The sequence below is a fragment of the Nerophis lumbriciformis genome, linkage group LG26, assembly GCF_033978685.3.
Source record: "Nerophis lumbriciformis linkage group LG26, RoL_Nlum_v2.1, whole genome shotgun sequence".
Taxonomy (NCBI): domain Eukaryota; kingdom Metazoa; phylum Chordata; class Actinopteri; order Syngnathiformes; family Syngnathidae; genus Nerophis; species Nerophis lumbriciformis.
This window is the reverse complement of record NC_084573.2, coordinates 26,494,220-26,518,515: the sequence shown is the minus strand read 5'-3', so window position 1 is coordinate 26,518,515 and position 24,296 is coordinate 26,494,220. Positions and strand designations below refer to the sequence as shown.

The 24,296-nt window shown below is 39.2% G+C and overlaps 1 protein-coding gene across 1 annotated transcript in view; it reads right to left on the bottom strand.

Annotated features, from left to right (window-relative positions):
* The window catches only part of slc35f6 (solute carrier family 35 member F6), a 28,104-nt gene extending 4,481 nt beyond the window's left edge, over positions 1-23,623 (bottom strand). The window contains exons 1-5 of the mRNA XM_061986736.1: positions 23,393-23,623; positions 7,373-7,445; positions 7,110-7,281; positions 6,807-7,022; positions 3,527-3,637 (exon numbers count right to left, since the gene is read on the bottom strand). Coding sequence (XP_061842720.1) covers positions 3,527-3,637; positions 6,807-7,022; positions 7,110-7,281; positions 7,373-7,445; positions 23,393-23,469 — 649 coding nt within the window. The 5' untranslated portion in view covers positions 23,470-23,623. The remainder of the gene's footprint in view (positions 1-3,526; positions 3,638-6,806; positions 7,023-7,109; positions 7,282-7,372; positions 7,446-23,392) is intronic.
* Positions 23,624-24,296: the final 673 nt, after the last annotated feature.

The window sequence follows — 24,296 nt, the reverse complement described above, 5'->3', positions numbered from 1 at the left end:
CATTGTTTGAATGTCTTGTGCCTGCTGGGATGGAAAATTTTACAAATTAATACATGTTATCGGTATTGGTATTGGCCGATCTCACTCATGGGTAATCGGTATTGGAATCGGCGGCACATAACCCTGATCGGATATTCCCTACCCGGAAGTAGTTCTACGTGGACTTGTAGAGCAGACAGGAGGACCGAGGGGCTAAATCAAGTTGAAATTATAGCATGTCTTTGTTTTAACATAGCCATACATAAAGATGTACTATAAATAAATATGAAACTGGATAATAACTGAATTAGTCACGTCTAATCTTGTCATTAGCGTGTTGACGTAAGGGGCGGGCTTAGCATCAAATGACATTGATCACCGACACACTCAACCGCCCTAAAGCTAGCAAGAACAATCCATACAATAATAGCGCGGTGCGCCACATCCAGTGTGACTGCTCTAACAAAATAAAGGTTTCAAAAAAGTACCTGACACAAGCATAATGTGCTTAAAGAACTTATTAAAACATTTACACAATTCTTATGCCTTGACCTAAAATATTGGTCAAAATTGTAAAAAAAATATGTTTTGCACCAATAAATTTGAGGATTATTGCATTTACTTAACAAACATTTTACAAAATGTTATTTGACGCAAAAAGCATGCACTTCATGGCGGTAAAATAAATGTAAAAGGTAAAAAACGGAATTAAAAACAATTAAAATCGGAAAAACTGTTTTTTTATATTGCCTGTGTTGTTAAAATGTATTGTTTCTATTCTTAATAATACTTGTTTATTTGTTACTAATATGTATAATTTTTTAAAACTATATTTAAAGTTGAGTTTTGGTGGTACAATAAATACTCGTGTTTTCAAATTAATGAATAATCGTGTTATTAATCGTGATTACAATATCAATCAAAATCTTGATTTTTGTTTTTGTTTTTTGCCATAACCGTCCAGCCCTAATATGTAGTACATGCGTACTGCAATACTACTCTATTTTAATGGTGTACTTGACCATTTAGTTGTATTCTTTCATCCAAAGTGGACTCAGGCACACTTGGTTGTAGATGCAGGTAAGTAATCTTCCACTAGATAGCAGCAGGCAGCTAAGGACTTTGTCAGTCACACACCATAATTCCTGAGTTCAGAATAACTGAACGGGCAGTAACAAAAAGAGATAAAAAATAAAGGAAACATTTAAAACTTTGAACTGAGCCGCTAAAAATACATGTATTTGTATTTTTATAAGAAAATGGCAGCGCAGCATAAAGTCTTGTTCCATTTGGGGTTTCGCCAGATATCCACACAAACATAGGTATTTTTAAAAAGGAGATTCTTCTATTTTTGTATTGCTTATCCAACTACTTCAATGTTTGTAAGCATTGGTTATGAGAAGACATCTCATGACTTGATTTAGACCCTCAGGCCTCCTGTCTTACTTTTGACCTGCAAGTCAAAGTCCACGTAAAACTAATAAAACTATTACGATGTATCAAATGGAGTCACAAAAAATAAGTTAATATGATTGTTATGATTTTTTTCTCTTTTTTTTCCATTTTGTAATTGTGCACAAAATCGGAAATCAGGAAAAACGTTTAATTTTTTTTTTGATCTACGGTAGTTAAAAAAACAGCGGAACCTCAATTTACAAACCCCTCTTTTTGGGAACTTTTCCATTTGCAAACTTTTAAATCGCGCCAAATGTGCCTCTTTATGCGAACCGCGTCACTGTGCAGGACAGGGGTCGGCAACCCGCGGCTCTTTGATCACTCTGATGCGGCTCAGCTGCATACTTGCCGACCCCCCGATTTTCCCGGGAGACTTCCGGATTTTAGTGCCTCTCGCAGAAAACGTCCGGAATTAATATTCTCCGATTTTCACCCTTAATTTTCACCCTTACAATAATAATAAGGGCGTGCTATGATGGTGCAGCATTTAGCTCCCTCTACAATCTGTATAAACAGCGTGCCAGCCCAGCCTCTTGTTATATGCATCTTCTGCTTGCACACGTGAGTGACAGCAAGGCATACTTGGTCAACAGCCACACAGGTTACACTGACGGTGGCCATATAAAACAACTTTAACACTCTTACTAATAATGCGCCACACTTTGAACCAATGACAAACACATTTTGGGAGAACATCTGCACCTTAACACAACATAAACACAACAGAACAAATACCCAGAATCCCATGCAGCCCTGACTCTTCCGGGCTACATTATACACCCCTGCTACCACCAAACCCCGCCCCTACCCCAACCCTGCTCCCTCACACATCACTGTCAAGCGCCATTCATATAAAACTCGCGGGCCGCACTAACATTCAATTTTTATATTAATGTGTGGGCCGCGTGTCTGAGACCCCTGGTTTATACATAGCACAAAGCAAAGAAAAAACTTTGTATGCAGTGTTATTTCATTTTAAATTTCAAAAGATTTAGGTGGCTCCCATTGTTTTCTTTAATTTGTGAAACTGGTCAAAATGGCTCTTTGACTGGTAAAGGTTGCCGACCCCTGGTGTAGGAACACTTCATTCGTTCATTTTGTGTCCTATCAGCAGCCATTTTGTGCTTGCTCAAATTGAAGAGATCCTTCGTACCACGGCAAGGTATTAATTGCGATGAGAACAAACCTTTCTGGAAAAATATGCCAAAGCGCACTTCGATGACACAGCGGAGGAAAAGTCTACCTCGCGTTCAGCACACACACACACACACACACGGCCCCTCCTCTCCCTCTTCTCCCAACTCCCCCTTGGTCTGCTTCTTTCCTCCTCATCAGCTTCTCATTTGCCGATAACAATGTAAAGTGGATTTCACTTTTTTAAATGTGTATTTTTGTAGCAATATGGTTGTTAAAGTTAAGGATGTTTGTGATTTCTGATTGTTTGTGAGGGCACAAAAGGAGCGTGCTTGTGTTGACAGAGCAGCGCATACAGAACAGTTAAACTTGTTGTTGTATTTGTTTGATACACAATACTGTATAATACTTCATATTATGTTTAAAGTGTAAAAACCTCACTAAAATATGCATGGAACCCATTATTCATATTTACATTGTTTCTTATAGAGACAATTGCTTCACTGTACAAACTTTTCTATTTACAAACCTTGTTCAAAGTCCAATTAAGTTAGTAAAATGAGGTTGCACTGTATTACAATTTTTTTTTGTGTTTTTACTTGTGGTTTTTGCTTGGAAAAATAACAAACCAACAATACACACATTTGGATCCCTCTTGTTTGTGCTTTATTTTAATGCTACCTGTTGTATTGTAGGGTAAAGTTGCTTTGTCATGTCACGACTGTAACATTTCCTTCCTTAAGTGCTGACAATTCAGAACATGTGTTGTTGTTGTTGACGTCTATACGTGTTGCCGGACCTTTGCTTTTTGCACTATTGACTTTTTTTTCCTGGGTCATTCCAGAAAGAATGTGTTATATGTCAACGCAGGACGTAAACAAACTAATAGTCATTGCTGTGACAATGGAGAAGATGTACTCTTACTGTGTTGGGGATGGAGATGTGACATGTTCTTTACCTTCAATTCCAACGGCTCGCAGAGGATGCACATCATGTTTATAGACAAACTTTTCCTCCAGGACCATCTGCACAGAGACTATGACCTGAGCCAAGATGATCAGAAGGTCTCCTAAAAGACAGAAGAGAGGAAAGGTGGTGGAATTGGGGTTGAATTTTGTGTTCCTATGAGACTATCTATGGTTGGTTTTTTTTGGTGGCAGCAGCAAAAAAAAACAATTTAACAACAATATACAATTTCAGTTGAACTACAGTCAAATATGTGTTAGCGGCCAGACAGAAGTAGTATCATCAATTTCACTTTTGTAGCTGTATGTAGAAATGGCTCTTTGTGGACTTTTTGTATCTGCACTGCAACCACACCATTTCTTTCTTGTGGATTAAATAAAGTCCATCCTATCCTATATAGAGTGACACGCTAACAGCCGAACAGGTAACGGTATTAACTATCAAGTTTGGTTGCGCGCCGTCTTGTTGATTCTTTGCATGGACTGAGAAGAGAAAGTAAAAATGAGTGCTGCAGAGAGCAAATAAATTGTGGAAAAAACAGGAAAAGTTGTATCGACAGTATGGCAGTTCTTTGGAGTTTTTCAAACAGACCGTAGTCAGAACAATGTGGTCTGTAAATGATGCAAGGCGCGCGTCCCCACGGAGACCGCTAATACTACACAACTTTAGCCGTGCTCACCCTTTAGAGCACTATAAACCTGCAGAATATCGTTTTTATCAGGTTTCTCTATGTTTACATTTTCACACTTTGCACTGTTTTGTTACACTTTATTTAGCATTTCTTACATATTACTTATTTTTGCACCTTATTTATAAACATTATTGTTAAGTTTTCAGTCTGATTTTATAATTTTGTTTACATTGATTGGTTTCCATGGTTGTGTTGATGTTTCCTTTCCTTTCTGCCATGATAGCTGAGGGGATTGGAATCAGAGGAAGGTTACCATAAATTCCAGACTATAAGCCGCTACTTCTTTCTTACACTTTGAACCCCGCGGCTTACAAAACGGTGCGGCTCATTTGTGGATTTTTCTCCGATAACAGCCAAAATAAAAATAGTTAACAAAAAAACAAGCAAATACACTTAAAGTGTTTTTTTGTTTGTGCCATGCCGCTAAACTACTAAAACTACTATAGTGTATCAAATGGAGTCACAAAAAAAAAAGTTATTTTGGTTAACTTTTTTTTTCTTTCTCCATTTTGTAATTGTGCACAAAATCGGAAATTGGGAAAAAGTATTTATTAGTTTTTTCTGTTTTGGATCTGGAAACAAATACAGCGGAACCTCAATTTACAACCGAACAGGCAACAGTATTAACTATCAAGTTTGGTTGCGCTGTCTTGTTGAGTCGTTGCATGGACTGAGAAGAGAAAGTAAAAATGAGTGCTGAAGAGAGCAAATAAATTGTGGAAAAAACAGGAAACGTTTTATCGACAGTATGGCAGTTCTTATGAGTTTTTCAAACAGACCGTAGTCAGAACAATGTGGTCTGTAAATGATGCAAGGCGCGCGTCCCCACGGAGACCGCTAATACTACACAACTTTAGCCGTGCTCACCCTTTAGAGCACTATAAACCTGCAGAATATCGTTCTTATCAGGTTTCTTTGCTTACATGTTCACACTTTGTACTGTTTTGTTACACTTTATTAAGCATTTCTTACATATTACTTATTTTTGCACCTTATTTATAAACATTATTGTTAAGTTTTCAGTCTGATTTTATAATTTTGTTTACATTGATTGGTTTCCATGGTTGTTTTGATGTTTCCTTTCCTTTCTGCCATGATAGCTGAGGGGATTGGAATCAGAGGAAGGTTACCATAAATTCCAGACTATAAGCCGCTACTTCTTTCTTACACTTTGAACCCCGCGGCTTATAAAACGGTGCGGCTCATTTGTGGATTTTTCTCAGATTACAGCCATAATAAAAATAGTTAACAAAAAAACAAGCAAATGCACTTAAAGTGTTTTATTGTTTGTGCTGTGCTGCCATTTTATGGACGTGTTGGCTGACTGCAGGTGTCCTTCTATTTACGGGTAGTGCTTTGTTTTTCAACCGGAGCCTTCTACTCATATGGATTCTTTATTCATCACTCCAAGCAAAGTTTGAGTTTTACAATATAACTACCGTATTTTTCGGACTATAAGTCACAGTTTTTTTCATAGTTTGGCCGGGCTCCAGTGCGACTTATATATGTTTTTTTCCTTCTTTATTATGCATTTTCGGCAGGTGCGGCTTATACTCCGGTGCGACTTATACTCTGAAAAAAACCGGTAAAACTGTTTATACTTACTAAACCGTCCCATGCGTGAGTCTGTAGGAGTGTTTTCATGCATATTTGTATGTGCTATCTTAATGTAATGACGCTAGCGTCGTTAGCATGAGCTAATAGGCTAACACATTTGCAAGTGTGTGTGTTAGCATTATTAACTTAAAATAGCATTATTTTTGTATTGTTTCAGTTTCACAAATTCCTCAGTAAATTCACCAAAACGTCACTGTGGAGTTATTGAGCCTGTTTAGCTGATTGGAGAGCTAGCTTCCACAGCTAGTGGGTCCATGACCATGACTTCTGTTTTGTTTGATCAGCCGTTTTGCTGCCGCATTACATACACCATTTGGAAACAAATAAGGTATGTAAATAGACATTTACAAAATATTTCATGTCGGTGTGTATATATATATGCAGCTTATAGTCTGGTCGGCAAATATATGGAAAGATATTCTGAAAATTAGTGGGTTCGGCTTAAACCGTGGTGCGCTTTATAGTCCAGAAAATTAAATTAAATTTGAAATAATAATTTTGTACTTATAACATATTTTTCTCCTGATACCTGTTTTCGATAGGTTCTAAAAAAATATCAAAAACTATGGACATTGAATGATACAAAAGACTTCTATCTAGAGATGTCCGATAATGGCTTTTTTGCCGATATCCGATATTGTCCAACTCTTAATTACCGATACCGATATCAACCGATACCGATATATATACAGTCGTGGAATTAACACGTTATTATTCCTAATTTTGTTGTGATGCCCCGCTGGATGCATTAAACAATGTAACAAGGTTTTCCAAAATAAATCAACTCAAGTTATGGAAAAAAATGCCAACATGGCACTGCCATATTTATTATTGAAGTCACATATTACATTTTAAAGCATTTATTGGCCGATAATATCGGCAATCCGATATTATCGGACATCTCTACTTGTATCGTGATACATTTTCAGCCAGATCGCCCCATACATATTATAATTTGCCTCACCTGTGAGGACATCACTGAGTTTGTGAGTGTCGTCTTGGTGTCCACTGAGGAAGTCGGCCAGGCCCACTATCACCAGGCCCAGGATGGTGGTGAGGATCCCCACCCACTGGCTGGTTAACAGCCGTCGCCTGAGAAACGCCACAGAAAGTAGCCCCGTGAAGATGATGACGGCGCCGCGGAGCATCTGGAAGCTGGAGGCGCTGGTCATGCTGAGAGCTAAACATCCAGACGAGGATTTAATAAGCAACGTCGACATATGCACTTGACCACTAAATATTTAGAAATTGATGGGAGTCGACTTACCTACGTACATGGTGGAGGTGGCCAACATGTCACACATGGCGGGGGGGAGGAACAGGAACGGGTTGAAGCTCTGGCCTGGGTTCATCTGGGGCTCGGGGCTGCGACGGTCGTGGCAGAGGAGGATGTAGAAGACGGCCAGACAGCAGAACTCGCCCAGAAACATGCCCACTGCCTGGGCGACAAACACACACACCAACACACAACTCACTCCTACGATCTGTGTCAGTATAGAAGATTGGGATTTTGCATCCAAGCGTTCTTACCTGGACAAAAGGGTGGGAGAATGTATGATTAGGGTCACCATGGCAGCCCGGTGCACTGAACATGTCCGCCCACCTGTTGGTGGAAATGACATTTTAATGGTCGCAGTTACAATGACCCGTTGTTTAATGTTATCTTGGCGGAACCTAGTGGCTCCCTGGAGCTCTTTCAAAAATGGATGAAAATGGAAAAAGATTCGGTAAAAATTATATTTTTGTTTTACCAACCTCGTTTCCATATGAGTTGGGAAATTGTGTTGGATGTAAATATAAACGGAATACAATGATTTGCAAATCATCTTCAACCCATATTCAGTTGAATATGCTACAAAGACAACATATTTGATGTCCAAACTGATAAACTTTTTTTTTTTTTTGCAAATAATCATTAACTTTAGAATTTGATGCCAGCAACACGTGACAAAGAAGTTGGGAAAGGTGGCAATAAATGCTGATAAAGTTGAGGAATGCTCATCAAACACTTATTTGGAACATCCCACAGGTGAACAGGCTAATTGGGAACAGGTGGGTGCCATGATTGGGTATAAAAGTAGATTCCATAAAATGCTCAGTCATTCACAAACAAGGATGGGGCGAGGGTCACCACTTTGTCAACAAATGCGTGAGCAAATTGTTGAACAGTTTAAGAAAAACCTTTCTCAACCAGCTATTGCAAGGAATTTAGGGATTTCACCATCTACGGTCCGTAATATCATCAAAGGGTTCAGAGAATCTGGAGAAATCACTGCACGTAAGCAGCTAAGCCCGTGACCTTCGATCCCTCAGGCTGTACTGCATCAACAAGCGACATCAGTGTGTAAAGGATAACTCAGTAACTACAGTTGGTCGCTACATCTGTAAGTGCAAGTTAAAACTCTCCTATGCAAGGCGAAAACTGTTTATCAACAACACCCAGAAACGCCGTCGGCTTCGCTGGGCCTGAGCTCATCTAAGATGGACTGATACAAAGTGGAAAAGTGTTCTGTGGTCTGACGAGTCCACATTTCAAATTGTTTTTGGAAACTGTGGACGTCGTGTCCTCCGGACCAAAGAGGAAAAGAACCATCCGTATTGTTATAGGCGCAAAGTCGAAAAGCCAGCATCTGTGATGGTATGGGGGTGTATTAGTGCCCAAGGCATGGGCAACTTACACATCTGTGAAGCCGCCATTAATGCTGAAAGGTACATACAGGTTTTGGAGCAACATATGTTACCATGGACGCCCCTGTTTATTTCAGCAAGACAATGCCAAGCCATATGTTACATCAACGTGGCTTCATAGTAAAAGAGGGCGGGTACTAGGCTGGCCTGCCTGTAGTCCAGACCTGTCTCCCATTGAAAATGTGTGGCGCATTATGAAGCCTAAAATACCACAACGGAGACCCCCAGACTGTTGAACAACTTAAGCTGTACATCAAGCAAGAATGGGAAAGAATTCCACCTGAGAAGCTTAAAAAATGTGTCTCCTCAGTTCCCAAACGTTTACTGAGTGTTGTTAAAAGGAAAGGCCATGTAACACAGTGGTGATCATGCCCTTTCCCAACTACTTTGGCACGTGTTGCAGCCATGAAATTCTAAGTTAATTATTATTTGCCAAAAAAAAATTAAGTTTATGAGTTTGAACATCAAATATGTTGTCTTTGTAGTGCATTCAATTGAATATGGGTTGAAAAGGATTTGCAAATCATTGTATTCCGTTTATATTTACATCTAACACAATTTCCCAACTCATATGGAAACGGGGTTTGTAATATGGATTCTGTAGGGGGACGAAGATGACACAAACCTTCCTAATTGTTAGAAATCCCACTGTTGAATATGTTTTTGCTTCATTGATGAGAGCATTTGGCAAGCGCCATTTTGTCCTACTAATTTCGGCGATCCTTGAACTCACCGTAGTTGTGTGGACTGTGACGCAACAGTTTGTTTACATGAATAACTTTCTCCAATGCTGCCACAGAAAGAGTTTGACCGTAAAAATAACCGTCAAACTGTTTTTCTGCTGATAAAAATGCACTGTAAAAACCACAACCTTAGATTTAATGTTAAAACTACCAGTCAGCTGTTTCGGGGGGATCAAAACAAATATGTTTAGAACTACATATTAACGTTAAATGGTTGCTTTGTTTTCAATAAGGGAACTACTTGTAGTAGTGCTTCTATCATTGCTCCAGCAACCCTGGACACTTGAATGGTTAGTGAGGTGGACCAGGCAGGACACAGGTCTTGTTGTAACAATACATTTAAGTTAAGGATGTCCGATAATGGCTTTTTGCCGATATCCGTTATTCCGATATTGTCCAACTCTTTAATTACCGATGCCGATATCAACCGATACCGATATCAACAGATATATGCAGTCGTGGAATTAACACATTATTATGCCTAATTTGGACAACCAGGTAAGGTGAAGATAAGGTACTTTTTTTAAAAATTCATAAAATAAGATAAATTAAAAATATTTTCTTGAATAAAAAAGAAAGTAAAACAATATAAAAACACTTACGTAGAAACTAGTAATTAATGAAAATTTGTAAAATTAACTGTTAAAGGTTAGTACTATTAGTGGACCAGCAGCACGCACAATCATGTGTGCTTACGGACTGTATCCCTTGCAGACTGTATTGATATATAATGTAGGAACCAGAATATTAATAACAGAAAGAAACAATCCTTTTGTGTGAATGAGTGTGAATGAGTGTAAATCGGGGAGGGTTTTTTTTTGGGTTGGTGCACTAATTGTAAGTGTATCTTGTGTTTTTTATGTTGATTTAATAAAAAAAAAAAAAAAAAAAAAAACATACTGATAATTAAAAAAAAAAACTATACCGATAATTTCCGATATTACATTTTAACGCATTTATCGGCCGATAATATCGGCAGGCCGTTATTATCGAACATCCCTAATTTAAGTTGTGTGCGGTGCTCATTGAAACTTTGCCAAAGCACTAAGATGTTCCGACAATGTTTATTCCAGGACAAGAAATGGCCTATTTAGCTTCTGACCCTGTTGATTTTTATATGCTAAATGTTCCCTACTACTACTTTTAATGGCATTCACAAGAACTTGCATAAGCATTTGCACATATTTGGCAGGGACTTGTACCGATTTTCTTGCTTGAAATAATAACACGTTTATGTGTCAAAGTGTCGCATAACTTGAAACTGAGCAGTATTCTGTAACCAAGTGAGTCAGTTCTGATGGTGTTGTATTTTATGTCCATCGCATAAGAATATTATTTCACTGAATGTGTGAAAATGCATCCAAAAACCGCCAACAATACTTTATTTACGTTCCGTGACCTGTATAATAACCAAGCTGTAGCAACATTGTTATTGTAAGAGCGAACACCGACAAAGTCTTTTACCAGCGTAGTAACACATCGCCTTGCGACGGCATGCGTGCGTCCACTGCTGAATGGCCTTTGAGTTTGTAACACACAACACAATTTAATAGGACACCAATCTTACTAACTGAAAATATGAAAAATCATATTTCAGTATCTGTAAAGTATTAGCCCACATTTCATGTTTTGTTCGTACACAGCTAGCTGGACGGTGTATGTAGTTGTACTAACTAGAATGATGTGCTGCGCGTATAATGAACCGACGATGATAAATGATGATATATCGCCATGCGCATGCTTCAAGAGCCTTAATGCTTTTTGTCGCTTTTAGCAGCTACGTACGTTTGTATCATAGCGGAAGGAAAAGAAGGGGGTGAATCATCTTGTCCTCATTAAGTATCTTTGACTCTGTGCAGCGATCACACAGTGCAACTACTTAGCATGTACAAAACATGGACAAAATGAACACTAAACCAAATTCCACCGCACCATCCATCCATCAATTTCCTACCGCTTGGGGTCGCGGGGGGTGCTGGAGCTGCATTCGGGCGGAAGGCGGGGTACACCCTGGACAAGTCGCCACCTCATCACAGGGCCAACACAGATAGACAACATTCACACTCACATTCACACACTAGGGACCATTTAGTGTTGCCAATCAACCTATCCCCAGGTGCATGTTTTTGGCGGTGGGAGGAAGCCGGAGTACCCGGAGGGAACCCACGCAGTCACGGGGAGGACATGCAAACTCCACACAGAAAGATACCGAGCCCGGGATTGAACTCAGGACTACTCAAGACCTTCGTATTGTGAGGCACATGCACTAACCCCTGTTCCACCCCACCGAGGAGCCAGTTTGCCGAATGTGTTCGAACACAACAAACCTGCACGCCCACTTGACACACCACCACTCGACAGTCCACACTCACTTGAGCGTTTGGTGAAGAAGCCAGATGACAGGTCAATGTAAACAAAAGACTGCAAAATAGTGTGCTTACTAGAGTGGTTAAATACATTGCCAAAGACATGCTGCCATTTAGTACTGTTATAAACTCTGGAATAGGGCTGGGCGATATTGCCTTTTTTTAATATCGTGATATTTTAAGGCCATATCACGATACAAAATATATCTCTATATTTTGCCTTAGCCTTGAATGAACACTTGATGCATATAATCACAACAGTATGATGATTCTATGTGTCTACATTAAAACATTCTTCTTCATACTGCATTAATATATGCTACTTTTAAACTTTCATGCCGAGAAGGAAATCACAACTAAAAAAATCACTATTTTTTTCATACGGTGTTGATCTGGAAATGTTTGCCTCGGCATTTTGATGGTGTGGACGTGTGGCACCGAACGGAGATATTGACGTGCGGAGTAAGCCCTCTTCATTGTCTAGCGGGTGACTTTTCAAATGATGCTACATATTAGCAGTGTAGCCGAGTGTCCTTGGTTCGCCTATACAGTGTACTTATCTAATAAAATAATAAACGGGAGACATATCGAGCAGGTTCGGTAGCCACCGCTTCTTTAATGTCAACATCACACACCTCCTTCCACAACCACACACACCCTACGTCACAGCCCTACGGCAACAACTCTGGAGGGACAAAACTCCTCCTCCTTACTAACACACTCTGGTAACTTGGGACACCCTGGACTGTTTGTTACAGCAGTAATGCTACTTTTTATAGCAACGCTTTTGCCCCACACTTGACAAATTATGGTTGTCTGTTCGACATATTCCCACTTGAAGCCAAACCACCGCCAGACGATGGACCCCCTGCTGTTTTTGGGGGGAATTAATTATTCCTTCATTTGTCACCAGATTCGCACCTTCTTTCTCTCGTATTCGCGCTCGCACCACTCCGCTAGCATCACAGCTAACGTTAGCCATGCTGCTACCTCTCTGCTCGGAGAGGGCGTATACGTATGTGACGTATGACGTGACAGTATGTGACGTGTGTAAGAAGGTGCGCTTGTCTGTCTGTGAGAAGGAGAGACTGGAAAGAGGAGGAGAGCCTGTAGTGTAATGCCAGCAGCTAAATGCAACTGCGTGAGAACGTATACTCGATATCACGATATAGTCATTTTCTATATCGCACAGAGACAAACCCGCGATATATCGCGTATATCGATATATCGCCCAGCCCTACTCTGGAATCTGCCAAACTTAATTTAGTTTTGCATATGACCTGTTAATACATCCGTTTAAACTGTAGTATATATATTGTTACTCTGCACTTTTGTTGAAGAACTTGATTGTCAAATACAACTAGACGTCTGCCTTTATGTTTAATATTGAAGTGCAACTTTGTCAACACTTTATTTAGCTATGTTAATTATTGGTACGATTGTGTATATTTGAGCCCCCCATCCTCTCCTTAAAATGTTATTCCTTTTACCGTATTTTTCGGACTATAAGTCGCAGTTTTTATTAACACATTGCCGTAAACTATCAAATAATATTATTTATCTCATTCACGTAAGAGACTAGACGTATAAGATTTCATGGGATTTAGCGATTAGGAGTGACAGATTGTTTGGTAAACGTATAGCATGTTCTATATGTTATAGTTATTTGAATGACTCTTACCATAATATGTTACATTAACATATCAGGCACGTTCTCAGTTGGTTTTTTATACGTCATACAACGTACACTTATTCAACCTGTTGTTCACTATTCTTTATTTATTTTAAATTGCCTTTCAAATGTCTATTCTTGGTGTTGGGTTCTATCAAATACATTTCCCCCAAAAATGCGACTTGTATTCCAGTGCGACTTATATATGTTTTTTTCCTTCTTTATTATGCATTTTCAGCTGGTGTGACTTATACTCCGGAGCGACTTATACTCCAAAAAATACGGTAGTTGTAATGTTTATTCAAGTGCAACATTCTGCGAGCAAAGTATATTTTCTTTTTATTATTAATTTGTTGTAACTTGGAGATTGAAACGTTTTAATTTCAATTCCAGTGTTAAATTACACAATAAATACAAGTTTTTTGCATTTCAAATGATATACATGCATTATTATTCTGTGTCTATCTGTGTTGGCTCTGCGATGAGGTGGCGACTTGTCCAGGGTGTACCCCGCCTTCCGCCCGAATGCAACTAAGATAGGCTCGAGCACCCCCCGCGAACCCGAAAGAGACAACCGGTAGAAAATGGATGGATTATCATTAAATTGGATGGATTATCATTAAATTAATGGTTAATTTGGTCTCATACAAATCATGGCAATAATATAGTTTATCTGCAATCATTTTTTTGCTAAATATATCGACAAGCAAAATTTGTTATCGGCCCAGGCCTAACCCTGCCACACAAAAAACTACAAATGTGCGAACTTGTTTTACAACATACGTCACTTCCCCCTTTCCCCATTCGTTAAAAAGACGATACGAATGTACAATTACGGCTATTATGGCAGAAGCAACAAAAAAACCAAAGAAACAAAAAGTTTTGTCTAAGGAGACAAAAAAAAGAAAAAGGCGGCTATAAAAGGACAGTCAAGGATCAACATTGGCCCGGCGTGAGCTCAAAGATGAAGAGGGATTTTCAGCTGTTCCTGCTGGACTAGTAAGTGACTTTCGATGCACAAGTCAAACTGCTAATGCTAATGTTAGCTATCAGAAATTTGTGTGGTAGTAATAAATAGCCACCAGCATGATAGTTCGCAGTTCCACATTGACACGACCAGCCATGCAACAAACTCAAAATTACTGTCTAAAGAAAAACATTTCACAGACTGCAAACTGCAAATAACAAATTTGAGTAAAATACAGTATATACTGTAGGTGTGGAAACATCAGTCTTACTGAATCAATGTGGTATTATTGTGTCAGTTTGATGCTATATGCGCTAGTCCTCATGGGAAATGTGGTCGTCCTGCTGACAAAACAATACCGCTTTGGTCCACTGGTTCCGCCAAAATCAACCAAAACTGGAAGTTCTTAAGTGGGGCTCTAAGAATCATGAGTTTTGATCAGACAGTTGAAATTTGCATTCGAGCGCTGCTCGGACAAATTTGATTTTTGTACGTGTCCATGCACTAAGTTAGTCCGATTTAGTTCGGCTCTAAATAAGCATTCTACAGCCCGTGGAAACACCTTAATCCGATCGTGTTCAATATTTGAAATGTCGGACTAACACACCTGGATTATGCGATTGGAAACCAGATTTCTCGAGGGAGTGTGTGCGCCGGAGCGGACCCTTTGTGATGTAAGCCAGAAGCACATACCATTTAATCAAAACAGGCAATAATTGTAATGAAGAGGAGACTGTTTATTTGTTTCACAAATTAAAATTACTTTTTCAAGTGGTAGAAAAAGAGAAACTGAGATTTTTTTGAAAAAGGTAGCTGAGGAAATGGAGAATGCCGTCTTAATTCGGACTCCCGAACAAAATAAAAATTAGATGAAAGATAATGAAGCAGGAATATTTAAGGAGAATATTAAAATTCTCCAAACTGTTTAGCAATAACTGTGCATTCCACAAAACTGGCAAGATAGTCCAGAACAGCAGCAACCTTCATCTGGAACAGAACAGTCAGGGCACGAACGGTCTTTTCCTTCGAATTTAAAACTCCTTCCATCAATCTACAGAGCCTTGACAATGAACTCCGGGACATTCAAAAGTTTGTTTCAATTACTGTACGTCCGAAAATTCCTTCGAAAAAACTCTCTCGCCGGAGCTGCATCTGCTCAGATACTTGGTAGTAGCGTCTTGTTCGTAGCGCAATCCAGGATCATTTCTTGATGCTGTCTGCTATTTAACATCATAATAGCCATTAGAGACGTAATATTTGTAATTAGGGATGATGTTTGATAAGAAATTATCGAGTTCGAGCCTATTATCGAATCCTCTTATCGAACCGATTCCTTATCGATTCTCTTATCGAGTTCAGATAGGTTGTTGTATATGGGAAAAAACACACAATATTTGGTTTAACAAAAGCTCACTTTTATTATATAAGAAAAAAATAAAATCTAATAAATAAATAAATATTGACTGTTACCCCCCTAAAAAACTAAAATAAAATAAATAAATATTGACTGTTGTTACCCAAAGTACATTAAGTGGGATTTTTCAGAAAAACAAATATATACAGTAACACAAAAACAACCTGTCTCTGTGATCACTATAGATGTATAAATAATAATATAGTGTTAAATAAAATCAGTCCCTTGGGCACAAAACTGAAAATAATACAGCTCTCCAAAAAGTGCACTTCGGCTGCTATTTGACATAACTGTTTGTTATGATGCTTTGACATTTTTGCACTTTATTTCTTTATTGAAAGAAAATTCTATGAAGAGAAAAGTTGTTTGCTAATGTGGTTACAATGCTAAAAAAATGAAAAGTTAAAGCTAAAAAAAGAAATTCACTTTATTGAGTTAACATTATTTCTTTATAGGGGGAAAGATGTGATGTTATGAGCTAGGCTAGGGAATATAACAACTACACTACCCAGCATGCAACGGGAGTGACGAGCATGCGCGGTAGCCCCGAAAAGTGTTGTTGCATGTCGCCACCCGGCAGCTAAGAATGAGGTTATGAGCACGCTGTGAAAGTAAACGTCAAGAACTCAGCCAACACGCCTCGTCTGCATTATTTATAATTAGACAGACAACACATATACAGTGTGATTTTGTTTTGTTTACAAGGAAAGAAAAACAAAAGTTAAAAAAGGGAGATCATGTCATATATGTTGTGTATATATGTATGTGCTGCGGTTGCTTTAAGAACGTTGCGACAGCTGCCGTAAAGGAAGTGCGTTGCTAGCCTGGTTGCTATGTTTCCGGTTGGTCGTAAAAGTGTTGGTCATGTGTTTGTACCCTGCTCAAATCTCTCAGTAAAGTTATTCATTGGATTATACCTTTTTGTTTTGAACTTTATTACACCTTGGAGCGCTTTTTCCGGTCCATTTTTTTCCTGCTTTCCCTATCTGCGCCTAATGACTGAGCTACGTGTCGTCATTTCTTGTGATGTCTCAAAGGGCATTTCTGGTCGGGACGGGATTCGTTCCCAGGGATTCGGATAAAGAACCAACTCTTTTTCTTTACTATAGTGGTCTCGATAACGGGTACCGGTCCTCAAAAAGGAATGCGAGTCTTAGGACTCGGTTCTTTTCTTATCGAACAACCGGGAAAACCTGTTTCGAGTATCGTCCCTATTTGTAGTCTGTGCCAATATTACAGCAGACATCAGGTACAGCACAGCAAGGCTGGTAACTTGTAAGGAGCCACAGAGGCAAGCGTGACGTCATAGGTCAACCGGAAAAGCAATATATTTATTTATCTGTGCTAAAAGGAGATAATCACACGTCGTATGACCAATAGTCACATTAGAGAGTGCATGGACACTTGGACTTTACACGTACAGTATGTGTAAAAAAATTAACTATTTGAGAAATCGGACTAATTTAGTGCATGGAAACATAGTGAATGATTGGCCAAAATGTGCAGAGATTGGTTGAATTTGCGTGAATTGGCATTGCATTTTGAAGTCACAAATCGCTAGTCTTGCATTTTATCTGAAAATATTTGCAAAGTGAACCTCTATTTTTAAACTTTTAATTTGTTACACTTAATATTCTGCTCAGTGGCTTTGTGGTTAATGTCCGCCCTGAGACTGGAAAGTCGTGATTATATACCAAAAACTATAAAAATGGGACCCGTTGCCTCCCTGCTTGGCACTCAGCATCAAGGGTTGGAATTAGGGGTTAAATCACCAAAATGATTCCCGAGCGCAGCCACCGCTGCTGCTCACTCCTCCCCTCACCTCCCAGGGCGTGAACATGGGGATGGGTCAAATGCAGAGGATAATTTCAACACACCTAGTGTGTGTGTGACTATCAGTGGTACTTTAACTTTATTTTATCTCTGCCTGGTGAAAAGTTTCGTAGTCTGACAGAAGAGGAAGCGTGATCCACGTGTTCTCCGTTTCAATGTGCAAGACAAGGGACTGTGGCGGCGAAACGTGACAGATCAGCACTTTCCTCAAGCTCAGCACATCACCACACATCAGAAATTAAAGTCCGCTGCCTGATTCATCGAGATAAAAAAAAAAAGTTGCTTCAGTAAAAGTAGACTAAGCGAGGTGCAACGAACCCTGTGAGCTTGTATCCGTTTCATGTGACTGTCGTGAAACGTCAGCTAGTAGTAGCAATATTTGTCCGTCTGTAACGTGACCTGCTTGTAAAAGTCTGCGGTGAGCAAAGTGAACTTTACTTTATTGGATGCTGCTCGGCTGACACGCCAACTACGGGATGGACAAGCGTGAGTCACGCAGCAGACAGCTGACATCACACATTGTTAGGGAAGTAAAGAAAACGGTTGACTATGAGATATTTTCATCTTTAAACTTGTTCATGTATAACACTTAATACAAACCCCGTTTCCATATGAGTTGGGAAATTGTGTTGGATGTAAATATACCGGTAAACGGAATACAATGATTTGCAAATCATTTTCAACCCATATTCAGTTGAATGCACTACAAAGACAACATATTTGATGTTCAAACTGATAAACATTTTTTTTTGCAAATAATCATTAACTTTAGAATTTGATGCCAGCAACACGTGACAAAGAAGTTGGGAAAGATGGCAATAAATACTGATAAAGTTGAGGAATGCTCATCAAACACTTATTTGGAACATCCCACAGGTGAACAGGCAAATTGGGAACAGGTGGGTGCCATGATTGGGTATAAAAGTAGATTCCATGAAATGCTCAGTCATTCACAAACAAGGATGGGGCGAGGGTCACCACTTTGTCAACAAATGCGTGAGCAAATTGTTGAACAGTTTAAGAAAAACCTTTCTCAACCAGCTATTGCAAGGAATTTAGGGATTTCACCATTTAGGTCTGTAATATCATCAAAGGGTTCAGAGAATCTGGAGAAATCACTGCACGTAAGCAGCTAAGCCCGTGACCTTCGATCCCTCAGGCTGTACTGCATTAACAAGCGACATCAGTGTGTAAAGGATATCACCACATGGGCTCAGGAACACTTCAGAAACCCACTGTCAGTAACTACAGTTGGTCGCTACATCTGTAAGTGCAAGTTAAAACTCTACTATTATCAACAACACCCAGAAATGCCGTCGGCTTCGCTGGGCCTGAGCTCATCTAAGATGGACTGATACAAAGTGGAAAAGTGTTCTGTGGTCTGACGAGTCCACATTTCAAATTGTTTTTGGAAACTGTGGACGTCGTGTCCTCCTGACCAAAGAGGAAAAAAACCATCCGGATTGTTATAGGCGCAACGTTGAAAAGCCAGCATCTGTGATGATATGGGGGTGTATTAGTGCCCAGGACATGGGTAACTTACACATATGTGAAGGCGCCATTAATGCTGAAAGGTACATACAGGTTTTGGAGCAACATATGTTTGAGCAACGTTACCATGGAGACCCTGCTTATTTCAGCAAGACAATGCCAAGCCACGTGTTACATCAATGTGGCTTCGTAGTAAAAGAGTGCGGGTACTAGACTGGCCTGCCTGTATTCCAGACCTGTCTCCCATTGAAAATGTGTGGCGCATTATGAAGCCTAAAATACCACAACGGAGACTTAAGCTGTACATCAAGCAAGAATGGGAAAGAATTCCACCTGAGAAGCTTAAAAAATGTGTCTCCTCAGTTCCCAAACGTTTACTGAGTGTTGTTAAAAGGAAAGGCCATGTAACACAGTGGTGATCATGCCCTTTCCCAACTACTTTGGCACGTGTTGCAGCCATGAAATTCTAAGTTAATTATTATTTGTAAAAAAAAAATTAAGTTTATGAGTTTGAACATCAAATATGTTGTCTTTGTAGTGCATTCAATTGAATATATGTTGAAAAGGATTTGCAAATCATTGTATTCCGTTTATATTTACATCTAACACAATTTCCCAACTCATATGGAAACGGGGTTTGTATAATCATTTAAAAGGAAATCCCATCAACACTCTGTTTAATAAAAGGTTACGTTTATAAAGACTTGGCTTAAAGGGGAACTGCACTTTTTCTTTAATTTTACCTATAATTCACCGTCTTTATGAGAGATAACCACACGTTTTTCCTTTTTTTATGCATTCTAACTCGTAAATAAACGCTAGCAAAAGTCAGTTGAAGGTTTTATATATGCGCTGTAAGCATGTAGTAACAGGCACATTCATAATAACACAGTGTTTTGCTCATTTTAACATCACTAATCATGGCAGGCGTCATGAAAGACAACAAAGACTACATTGAGACAAATGATGATCCAGAAATTTACCGTGAATTCCGGACTGTAAGCCGCTACTTTTTTTCCTACACTTTGAACCCTGTGGCTTCAAAGACAGAGTGGCTAATGTAAGGATTTTTCTTAATTGATGGCTTTAATAAAAATTATTTTTATTTTAAAAAAAAAAAACAAGCAAAAACTCTGAAAGGGTGTTTTATTGTTTGTGCTATGATGCCATCTTTTGGACGAATTCCCTCACTGCCGGTGCTTCAGTGTCTTCCGTTTTCTATTCGAGCTCCAGTACTCTGGAAGGCCCTCCCGGTAACAGTTACAGATGCTACCTCAGTAGAAGCATTTAAGTCCCATCTTAAAACTCATTTGTATACTCTAGACTTTAAATAGACCCCCCCTTTTAGACAAGTTGATCTGCCGTCTCTCCTTCGCGGAGAGGGAGGGGGCACAGATTAGGTGACCACAGATGAGGCACTAGCTGTTCAAAGTCGGGACCCGGGGTGGACCACTCATCTGTGCATCAGTTGGGGACGTCTCTGCGCTGCTGACCTGTCTCCACTCAAGATGATCTCCTGCTGGCCCCACTATGGACTGGACTCTCACACTATTAACTAGATCCACCAGTCCATTGCACTGGTCGCCCAGGGCGCGGGTCCCCACATTTGCGGTCCCCTCCAAGGTTTCTCATTGTAGCCTAGGGCTGGACGATATATCGATTTACTTGATATATCGCGGGTTTGTCTTTGTGCGATATACCGTATTTTTCGGAGTATAAGTCGCTCCGGGGTATAAGTCGCTCCGGAGTATAAGTCGCTCCGGGGTATAGGTCGCTCCGGAGTATAAGTCGCACCGGCCGAAAATGCATAATAAAGAAGGAAAAAAACATTTAAAAGTCGCACTGGAGTATAAGTCGCATTTTTGGGGGAAATTTATTTGATAAAACCCAACACCAAGAATAGACATTTGAAAGGCAATTTAAAATAAATAAAGAATAGTGAACAACAGGCTGAATAAGTGTACGTTATATGAGGCATAAATAACCAACTGAGAACGTGCCTGGTATGTTAACTAACATATTATAGTAAGAGTCATTCAAATAACTATAACATATAGAACATGCTATACGTTTACCAAACAATCTGTCACTCCTAATCGCTAAATCCCATGAAATCTTATACGTCTAGTCTCTTATGTGAATGAGCTAAATAATATTATTTGATATTTTACGGTAATGTGTTAATAATTTCACACATAAGTCGCTCCTGAGTATAAGTCGCACCCCCGGCCAAACTATGAAAAAAACTGCGACTTATAGTCCGAAAAATACGGTAGAAAATGACTATATCGTGATATTCGAGTATATGTTCTCACGCAGTTGCTTTTAGCTGCGGGCATTACACTACAGGCGTTTCTCACTCTTTGTTGTCTCTCCTTCTCACAGAGACATAAAACAAGCGCACCTTCTTACATACGTCACATACGTATACGCCCTCGCGGAGCAGAGAGGTATCGGCATGGGTAACGTTAGCTGTGGTGCGAGTGGTAATATGAAAGAAAGAAGGTGCGAATCTGGTAACAAATGAAGGAAGAATTAATTCCCAAGAAAAACAGCAGGGGGTCCATCGTCTGGCGGTGGTTTGGCTTCAAGCGGGAATATGTCGAACAGACAACCGTAATATGTCAAGTGTGGGGCAAAAGCGTTGCTACAAAAAGTAGCATTACTGCTAATATGGAGCATCATTTGAAAAGTCACCCGCTAGAGAATGAAGAGTGTTTGAAACTCCGCATGTCAACATCTCCGTTCGGTGCCACACCAACAAAATGCAGAGGCAACCATTTCCACACCGTATGAAACAAATAGTCAAAAACAGAAGGAGATAACGTCCGCAGGAACCTACCACATAGCGAAGGACATAAACTATTTGAGTTCCTCTTATGCAGCTCATTTTTATTTGACAGTTTTTGAAATATCTTGTGTGACATCATGCACAAAAGTGCACTTTATTTGTTTTAAACTATTGTAGTGGCGTTCTGTACAAAAAAATGCACTTTAATTTAGTGTTGTTTTGATATGTCATCTTCGTGACATCATGCACAAAAGTGCACTGTTTTAAAATGTCTTTGACAATCTTGCACTTTCAGTTTTGGAAATGACATGAATGTTTGTGCCACTGCTTAATAACTGTTTAATAAATACAGTTTTAGTCAATTGACTTAGTTGTGATTTCCCTCTCTGCATGAAAGTTTAAAATAAGCATATATTAATGCAGTATGAAGAAGAATGTTTTAATGTAGACACATAGAATAATCATACTGGTGTTATTATATGCATCAAGTGTTCATTCAAGACAAAGGCAAAATATTGAGATATTTATCGTGTATCGTGACATGGCCTAAAAATATTGAGATATTGAAAAAAGGCCATATCGCCCAGCCCTATTGTAGCCCATTGGGTTGAGTTTTTCCTTGCCCTGATGTGGGATCTGAGCCGAGGATGTCGTTGTGGCTTGTGCAGCCCTTTGAGACACTCGTGATTTAGGGCTATAGAAATACTCTTTGATTGATTGATTGATGATTTACGCAGTCAAAGTGGAGGCACATACATAAGACCGCCCACAAAACGGCTTGAAGATGGTCTGAAAAACATAATCTATGCCTTTATGCGCTTTGAGTACCTTGAAGGTAGAAAAGCGCTATACAAGTACAACCCATTTATCATTATTATTAATTTATTTTGACCAAAGAACCACCATTTCATATTATGTCGACCACAAAGACGTGTTTTAAATCACACTATGACCATTATAAAAGAATCGTTGGGAACTCAATTCGAAAGAGGAACCAGTGTCCAACCCTAAATGAAACTACTTCAGATCATGAAGTATTTTGTTATTCAGATCTTCATTTTCATTTAATCTCATTTCCACTACATAATTGTGGCAATTAATGTTTAAATTTTTTTAGATTAAATTAAAATGAAATGTTACAATATTGGCTCAAATAAACAGGATATTGCCTACCAGTCGTTGCAGGGACACGTGACCTAACATGTTTAGTCACGGTACGATGAACACCCCATGCCGTTCATTATATTTATTATTATTTCAACAAGCAAAACTGGACATATTGTAGTTTTTATCACCAGATGAAGCTGTTTGAGGTGTGTTTCCTTTCTGGCAGCAATCTTATTTTACATGATGCATTTATTGTCATGTAAAGGATGTCGTTAGCAACTAGCATTGTATGCTATTATCTAAGTACGTAGTAATTGCGTGTAAATAGATACGTAAACATGTTATGGAATAAGCTGGACGGAAACACTGTACGACAATGTCGTAAACCAGTTATTACGCGTAGTAAACACACCGTCCATACCCGGTTTGTTTTTAGCTGACATCACTGCATACATGTATCAAACTAGCGTGTACTTACTTGGCCGATAACGTGTTAATAGAGCCGGTTGTCAGCATAAGTCCCGCCAGGAACAGTTGGTATTTGGTCCACGCCATGCTGGAAGTCTGACCGGGACACACAAAAGCCGGGACGAGAGACCACCGTCAAGTCTCGACTCTCCCTGGTATTCCAGCGGACTCTGAACGCCACATGACCCGCTCAAGAGTCAGGTGACCACACTACACAGCAACACGCCCCATTCAGGGTGCGTCGGGATTCAGAAACATCAGCACACGGATAGTTAATTACCATACAATGAGTGTGATTAAAAAAAAAACACGATTAGAATATTTGTATACTGGCGTTAAATACCCTTTATAATCACATTGTTGGCTGCAGTGTGCCTCACTGATATTTGTTTTGAATACGGTTGTGTGCAGTTTCAAATGTTACACCCACTTGTTTAGGTATAATTAAAAATATACCAACAAAACCACGTTAAATATTGTTTATATTTATGGCCTTAACCCTGTAAACATAGATGCAGCTAACTTGCATCCGTAAACGTGATGTGGAACTGAAAGGCATTTTTACATGAAACCTGAACCTACCAAAATGGACACGCTGTAAAACAGCAGAGGGAGACAGAGACCACAATAAATATGTAGCGCTATTACATTCTAAAATTGTGTTTTGTGACAGTAGTATCATGTTAATATAATTATTATTTTGGATACATTTAATCGTAGGGCTGTCAAATTTAAATAGTTCATGTGATTCATGAAGAAAAATTATCGCATTTAAAGGTAAGGATAGGATAGCATTGGATAGGCATTTTTTTCCCCCAAAAAATGGGGAAATTATGTGGTTGCAGAAACGAAAAGTCAACAAAAATAAGGTATAAACACATGAAAGCAAGAGGGAAACATTAAAAAACACAAAG